General features: G+C 42.2%; 1 protein-coding gene across 1 annotated transcript; it reads right to left on the bottom strand.

Annotated features, from left to right (window-relative positions):
• Positions 1 to 7,458: 7,458 nt before the first annotated feature.
• On the bottom strand, positions 7,459 to 8,448 carry LOC307142552 (trace amine-associated receptor 13c-like; the record flags this gene model as incomplete). The annotated part of the gene is made up of 1 exon (XM_079843521.1): positions 7,459 to 8,448. The coding sequence occupies one exon, from the start codon at positions 8,446 to 8,448 to the stop codon at positions 7,459 to 7,461; it is 990 nt and encodes a 329-aa protein (XP_079699647.1).

The following is an 8,448-nucleotide window of genomic DNA, read 5'->3' as shown; positions in this document are numbered from 1 at the left end:
CAGGCGGCGGGTACGATATTTTACCCCCGCCCGGAGATTTGGAACCTGTGGGTCTGGCCCCTGAGGGGACCAGGTACCTAGAGGCTTGCCTATCGGCAGAGGTGATAGAGACCTTACTCAGTTCCAGGGCTCCATCTACGAGGAGACTGTACAGCCTCAAGTGGAATGTATTTTCTACTTGGTGCAGGGAGCATGAGGTGGACCCAGTTAACTGCCCAGTGGCTTCAGTGCTGGAGTTCCTCCAAGATCGCTTCTCTGCGGGTCTAACCCCGTCCACACTCAAGGTGTACGTGGCTGCCATTGCGGCTTTCCACACTCCTATGATGGGCCTTTGGGTAGGCACCAGCTGGTTGTACAGTTCCTCCGTGGGGCTCCTAGTTGTGCCCGGTCTCCGGCTTCACATTAGGGCAGGCGCTACCCTCGGTGTGGCCTAGTGGGTACTCTTTCCCCAAAGTGTCGTTCCGACGCAGTGAGAGTTCCCTCGAAAGGGAACTGCTCGGGTTATGTATATAACCCATGTTCCCTGAGAAGGGAATGAGCACTGCGTCGCGTCGCCACACCTCGGCACGCCTGGAGCGAATGCTTCAGAGCAATTACTGCCGACATTTTGCGCCGGCTCCCCTTTTATACTTCCGGGTATGCCGTCACAGTTACGTCATCACGCACACCAATCGGATTGGCCTGGTTGTCATTCTGACTTCAGATTCGCTGATGCTTAGGGAGCATCCCCAAAGTGTCGTTCCGACGCAGTGCTCGTTCCCTTCTCAGGGAACATGGGTTATATACATAACCCGAGCAGTTTTAAACCTATTCACAAAACTGCTATAAGATCAGGTTTTACGTAGCCTGACGTCGTCATACTCAATTCTAGTCAGAATATGAGTCTGATACTGCTCTGTTGGGCTGTGATTATGGGGCGTGTTTCAACCGAGCCAGGAAAGACCTCAATTAGATAGACCTACAACCAATCAGAGCAACGGAGCGACGCATAACGTTAGTTGTCAAATGTCAACAGAACTCAACTGCACTGTGTTGCCAAGTCCGCGAGTTGTTTATCATGTCCGCGGGTTGAAGCGGCCCCAATTATGTGATATACAGACCCAGGAATGCGAATTTTAGCAGGCAGCCCTGCCAAAATAACACATATTTTACCCCCTAAATGCCATTTTTTTCCCGGAGAACTCACCCCCGGAAAGCTATTGGGCTTGTTTTTGGCTAGTTTTGAGTTGCAATTGGGCGGGTTTTGTTGTAAAAACTTGGCAACCCTGTCTGCACGCACGCTGGAATAAGTTACGTAAGAAGAAAAAGATGAGTGTAAACGATCTTTGCCGGTGTTGTAAAAAAAGAATTTAAGGATACACAGAGTACTTACCAACACGATCATCATTTCTGAGAGAAATAGTAAAGGTGAATGCATATACGAACAAGTTCTCCGTTTAGGATTAGAACAAATTCAACCCAAGCGCCTTTGATGACATGGATGATTACGTTACTGTTTATCATCTGTCCATCATCGTCTAAAGCCCGCCCTGACAATTTCATTGGTCCGAACAGTTTCTGTTCGGGCATAACTACTTCTCTATGGAGAAAGTCCAGACCGAACTGCCCGAGCACAATTGTTGTGGGCGGGGCTAAGTTCGGCTGGCATCCAGAATAGGTTTTACTGAGAATTTAAGGAAAATGTGTTTCAGTGTTTCAGCCATAGAAATATGTCAATAAAACAGCATGTCAGGTTACATTTACAGCAGGAAAGTTATTAACAGCTTGTTCGTAACGGCGCACATTTTGTATGTCTCCCTAATGAAACACATCTTATTCAGGTAACCTGATTCAGATGACCTGATTTGAGCAAACAGCTCATTAGTAGACTCCAAGACCTGAAATATCATAAGTACTAAGAGCACATTACAAAAAATTTAAACATCTTGTTAAATACCGTAAATGCACTAAATTATCAATACATACTTTTTTATTTAAAGGGGCACTTCAGCGCTGGGAAGGTGAATGTGTGTTTAAACTGTGTCATTTATGTAGTAGAAATGTGAAATTATTTTTGAATTTCTAGACTCAGAAAAGACAGAACATGTATTTTTGTCTCATGCGGATGAAAGACAACAACTCCCAGAATGCACTTGCTTCGCTGCCCTACGAGGCCACTCCCAAAGCCATGGCTACTGATTATCACTTGCCCACCGCGGCACCGCCCCACCGTCGTTTTGATATTAATAGTAATAAAATAATTTTGTTCAGTTAGAGAATAGACTCTACAATTAAAAACTGAACATGTCTTTTCACTAAACTGACAGTGAGCCGAACGAAAGTCACGGCAAAAACGCATTAAAGGGGTCAAGATTTCACACTTTACAGGATCTGAGTGGGAAATCAAAAAAGTTTTGCCATTTGGACTGTATCCGGCTGACTATGGTAACCTCTGGATTAGGATGAGACAGACAGACTAACATTAGAAACCATTCTTCTTACGATGTAACAAGTATATTGGTTGTTATAGGAAGTCTTTCCCGGTTCTGGTTGACCTAATTTATGCAGCCTAACAATCATTTAACTGATTTGAATAATACAAGTTGATAATGTTCTATGTGTATGCCAGGTTAAAGAGATGTGTTTTTAGTCTAGATTTAAACTGACAGAGGCCTTGACAAAGGTCACATGTGATCGAAACGTTTGTCCTTGAGGCAGTGCAAGTGACAATAAAGGGAGATGACATGACTCACCGTGTTCGTTGACTGATTCTGACTTACACAGTTGTTTGATGTACTCGTAAAAAAGGAGAACGTAAGAGAAAAAAGACAGTAAGCATGGATGACAAGTAAACAGGCTAGGCAAAATGCTAATGTGTCGTGCTAGCGATAATGATTTTGGTTAAAAGCTAGCGATGTCAGATTAATGTGATAAGCAATATTAGACAATATCAGAAAAGACATCGCCTCCTCTCTCTCCCACTTCACTTCTTGTCTGCTCTCTGTACGATCCAGAAGTGACAATGCAATGTAGCAGCTAAAGAACAATTGCCAGTAATCAGCTGGATCCTTGGTGAATACATTCAGTACAACTGCTCGCCAGTGGAGGTGCAATATCACAGTTCTGATATCCCCACAGTACATCCTGTCGACACATGAGATTTCAAAGCTGGTGCTCATCTCTCTGGCACTCTTTCACGGAATATGTTTTGGAAACTTCTCCTGAGATATTTCCAGCTTGGGTTCCCTGTGTGCATTCTGCTTGATGTCAGAATTCTCTGTGTGGATCAGATTTTTTATGTAAAGTATCAGGAGAACCTCAGTGTAAAGGGTTTCAAAAGAGCAAGATGTACACGTGTTGTACAGTAAGAGGTCTGAGGTAGGGTACTGAGGTAGAAAAAGGTCTGTTGAGGGACAGATTCATTGGTGCTTCAGAAGCTTCTTTTGGGATTTCTGTAAAATGTTTGTTCTTGTGATGTCTGTTTAGATGGTTCTTCAAAGAATGTGTGTATGCATAGTTGCAGTGTTCCCATTTACACTCACCTAAAGGATTATTAGGAACACCATACTAATACTGTGTTTGACCCCCTTTGGCCTTCAGAACTGCCTTAATTCTACGTGGCATTGATTCAACAAGGTGCTGAAAGCGTTCTTTAGAAATGTTGGCCCATATTGATAGGATAGCATCTTGCAGTTGATGGAGATTTGTGGGATGCACATCCAGGGCACGAAGCTCCCGTTCCACCACATCCCAAAGATGCGCTATTGGGTTGAGATCTGGTGACTGTGGGGGCCATTTTAGTCCAGTGAACTCATTGTCATGTTCAAAAAAACCAATTTGAAATGATTGGAGCTTTGTGACATGTGGCATTATCCTGCTGGAAGTAGCCATCAGAGGATGGGGACATGGTGGTCATAAAGGGATAGACATGGTCAGAAACAATGCTCAGGTAGGCCGTGGCATTTAAACAATGCCCAATTGGCACTAAGGGGCCTAAAGTGTGGCCAGAAAACATCCCCCACACCATTACACCACCACCACCAGCCTGCACAGTGGTAACAAGGCATGATGGATCCATGTTCTCATTCTGTTTATGCCAAATTCTGACTCTACCATCTGAATGTCTCAACAGAAATCGAGACTCATCAGACCAGGCAACATTTTTCCAGTCTTCAACTGTCCAATTTTGGTGAGCTTGTGCAAATTGTAGCCTCTTTTTCCTCTTTGTAGTGGAGATGAGTGGTACCCGGTGGGGTCTTCTGCTGTTGTAGCCCATCCGCCTCAAGGTTGTGTGTGTTGTGGCTTGACAAATGCTTTGCTGCATACCTCGGTTGTAATGAGTGTTTTTTTCAGTCAAAGTTGCTCTTCTATCAGCTTGAATCAGTCGGCCCATTCTTCTCTGACCTCTAGCATCAACAAGGCATTTTCGGCCACAGGACTGCCGCATACTGGATGTTTTTCCCTTTTCACACCATTCTTTGTAAACCCTAGAAAAGGTTGTGCGTGAAAATCCCAGTAACTGAGCAAATTGTGAAATACTCAGACCGGCCCGTCTGACACCAACAACCATGCCACGCTCAAAATTGCTTAAATCACCTTTCTTTCCCATTCTGACATTCAGTGTGGAGTTCAGGAGATTGTCTTGACCAGGACCACACCCCTAAATGCATTGAAGCAACTGCCATGTGATTGGTTGATTAAATAATTGCATTAATGAGAAATTGAACAGATGTTCCTAATAATCCTTTAGGTGAGTGTATAAGGTTCCCTTTCGAGGGAACTCACACTGCGTCATCGGCATTGACACTCTGGGAATGCCTTTTTGTTATTGTGTCTGAAGCAAATCAGTCCAATGGCATGACGTAATGTCACAAGCGGGTGATGTCAGGACCAGGGAGCTATAAAGCTCACCCAGACCAAATACTGTTAGCTTCTGTGCCTCAGCAAGCGCTCTGTGTGAAATATTGTGAAAAATTGTCACTGAGATCAGTGTCATAGGCCAGTCACTCACTGTCAAACATTTTCAGAGTCTGTTGGGTCGGATGGCAGCTGAGACCCTTGCAGTGGTGGCTGAAGAACAAGGGGTTTTACCCGAGGGGCAACCCACTCAGCATGATCAAGGTTATATGCAGAATGCCTTCGTACCTTGGTGATGTGGAAGAAGCCTTTGACAGACAACACATTGGTTGTCGCTTACATAAATCATCAGGGGGGTCTGCGCCCCCTTTACAAACTGGTGCACCAGATCCTCCTGTGGGCCCAGGAAAAGCTGCTCTCCGTGAGAGCAGTCTACGTCCATGGGCACCAAAAACAGAGCAGACATCCTGTCAAGGCAGGGGCTTAGGCCCTGGCAATGGAGATTCCACTCCAAGAAGGTGGAGCAGATATGGAAGGAGTTGGCCAAGCCGAGGTGGACTTGTTTGCATCTCAAGAAACGACACACTGCCCGCTTTGGTTCTCCCTCACACATCCAGCCCTGATTTCCCCCCTATTGCACTACTCCCTGTATTTCTGGTGGGCTCTAAGGCCTTATGGTTAGGAGCTTCAGTTCAAGATGTTTGTGATGCGGCAGGGTGGTCCTCTTCGCTCACATTTGAGAGATTCTACAACCTGGACCTGGGTACTATAGCAGGTTCACAGATGCTTTTGTCTTAGTGAACCTGGTACTTTCTTCAGAAGCAATCATACAGAGGCATTCCCAAAGTGTCAATGACAATAATGCAGTGTCTCATTCCAATCTCAGGGAAGCAGGGTTACAGGTCATAACCCGAGACAATTACACCAGTATGTATCCTGAGATGGATTCTGAGGTTGTAGGTCGTGCTGAAAGACTTACCACAGTGATTGCATGTTCTTTGAGTAATATTTTTGAACTTCATTTTATCCAATACATCCTCACTTTTATCTTGGTCAAGAGATATTCTGCAACATGAGCCCACACTTTGGGCCCTCAAATGTAGAGACATGGTGGGGCTTTCTGCTCTCTTCTTGTGGATTCTAGTGGAGGGCCAACTGACTATACATACTGAAGATCTTGCCACAGCTTTCGCAGTTTATTGGCTTGCCTTTATTATTCAGACTTTTTTCTCAGGTGATGGGAATGGGTTCTTGGTGGAAGGATTGAGTTCACTTCTTAGGCCTCACATGAAGGGTTTATCTCCACTGCCTGAAGCCCAGAAAGCACTGACCTTTTTTTTTTTAGAGCCAGAGTCCTCATTGTAAGATTTGGAATCTGTGTCAAGGTCAGGTGATGGGGGCTGGTCATTGGGACCTCCAGTTACTGTTTTTTTGTTAAACGCTCATAAAAAAAGGTACAAAAGCTAGGGAGATACCCTTTAAAAAGGTACATCTTCGTCCCAGTAACAGCTTCTTTGTACTTTATTTTGTGAGAGTGCAAAAACTCAAAGAGCTTCACTATGCATATGGAAATTTAGCTGATCCTTGATGCGATCATGGGCAGCAACATAAAGTTGATTCGGGACTAATTTGATCTAATATATTATTTATAACTTTTCTGAAGTGGTTGTTTTGTACAAGTATTAATGTAGATTGTATTATAAAAAACTTGTTTATACTGTGGGTGCCTTTTGCCCCATGCTGATGAGTCTTTTACCTTGAGACTGGGGTAAAAGGTGCTGCTTCTATTGCGAGGACCCAACACATCAACGAGAGCTATGAGAGCCCAAACATAGTTGGGATTGATTGACACTGTTAATGAATCATCAATAACATCTTTCCCCTAATAAATTTATATGAAACTGAAAATGTTATTCCAAAATATATATATATATTTTTTATGTTCAGGCACTGTATTTCAAAGGAAACTACTTATGGAAAATGTCTGCAAGTTTGCAATCAAGTACTCTTCACATTATGCCATGCATATTGTAAACTTTGGTGAATTAAATGCATTTAAAAAGAAAGTACAGTCTTAACACAATTTAGAAATACAAAATGAGCGCATAACTAATTAGATGTCATACTGGTTAATTGGTTCATTCTTTTTTCATTAGGCAAAAAACAGGCAATACTGGGAAAACAGGAGATATGAAGAGCTTAATAATAATTGTCATTATAATGAATAAACATCACTCTTACCCATCATCAATCATTTAAGCTCATGTTGTGAAATTTGTTTCTATTGTTTTACTGTGCACCCTAACCCATGGTCATGCATCAATATATATTTTATGTTTTTCTCTAATAAATTAGATTTCTTTAATTTAAACTAAAGATTATCTTTGTAATAACTACTTTAGTGTGGCAAATGTTACATTTTCTTTTAACACCTATCTTCCAAGCAGCATCACTACAGTTTTTTTTTGTGCTTTCATGTTCAAACAGTGCAAATAGAGCAGATAGTGTCACTCACAAATATAACTCACAGTATACATGTTAGACACCATATTTAAAAACAAAAAACAAAACAGCTGTTATATTCTGGTGGTGCTGAAACAAGAACTTAAGACACATTAGCTCTCACATTTGCATGAGATTTATGGATGCAGATGAAGGTTCAAATATTTTCAGGGTCAAAATGTATTTTGCTGACAGTCTGAACCATCGATAAAACATTGCATATATAAGTGGATTCATACAGGAATTCATGCATACAATCCAATCCATTACAGTAATTATAAGAGCATCATTTTCATCATGCCCAACAGAAAGAGAAGTTAAATAGTATGGCATCCAGCAAAGAAGATAAACCAGTACTACAATCCCTAAGGTTCTTGCAGCCTTTCTTTCTGATTTGGCCTTTTTGTCTGTGACTGAATTTAAATGCTTAGCTTGATAGTTTGCTACAAAACAGATTTTCATATTTAAAGGAATAATTATACAACAAGGTGCAAATAAACAAACTATAGAATCTAGTATTACATTTTCCAAATTAATAGAAAATATGCATTCTCCAATACATGTGTGGTTCCTCTCTGGATACAGTATAATCTCATACAACAGATAAAAATTATATATGAAGGATAATACCCAGTTTACAGCAATAGAAACAACAATTCTGATATTAGTGACTTTCATTGGATACCGCAAAGGGTCATTCACAGCAATGTATCGATCCACAGATATAATAATCATATTACCAAGAGCTGCTGTTACAACCACATAAAGAATAAAAGTAAATATTGAGCAAAATATTTCTCCAAGGTACCAGCATGGCTCAATCAGTTTCATTCCCTGCACGGGCATGAGAATCAGTCCTGCGATCAGATCAGCCACTGCCAGAGAGAGGATCAGCACATTGGTGGGAGTGTGGAGCTGCTTGAAGTGCGAGATGGAGATGATCACCAACAGGTTCAGAAACACGGTGAACACTGATGATACAGCGATGAAAATGTACACAATGATGTACTCCGCTTCAGGTCGGATACTTCTGCTACAAGACAAATTGTTGTTTGGAAAGCAGTATTGGATTGTTTGATTGTCCATGTTTGTCACTCCCCAGTTAGACAT

The sequence above is a fragment of the Gobio gobio genome (assembly GCF_949357685.1).
Source record: "Gobio gobio genome assembly, chromosome: 18".
Classification (NCBI taxonomy): Eukaryota; Metazoa; Chordata; class Actinopteri; order Cypriniformes; family Gobionidae; genus Gobio; species Gobio gobio.
The sequence above is the reverse complement of the archived record's forward strand: the minus strand, read 5'-3'. Positions and strand labels throughout refer to the sequence as shown.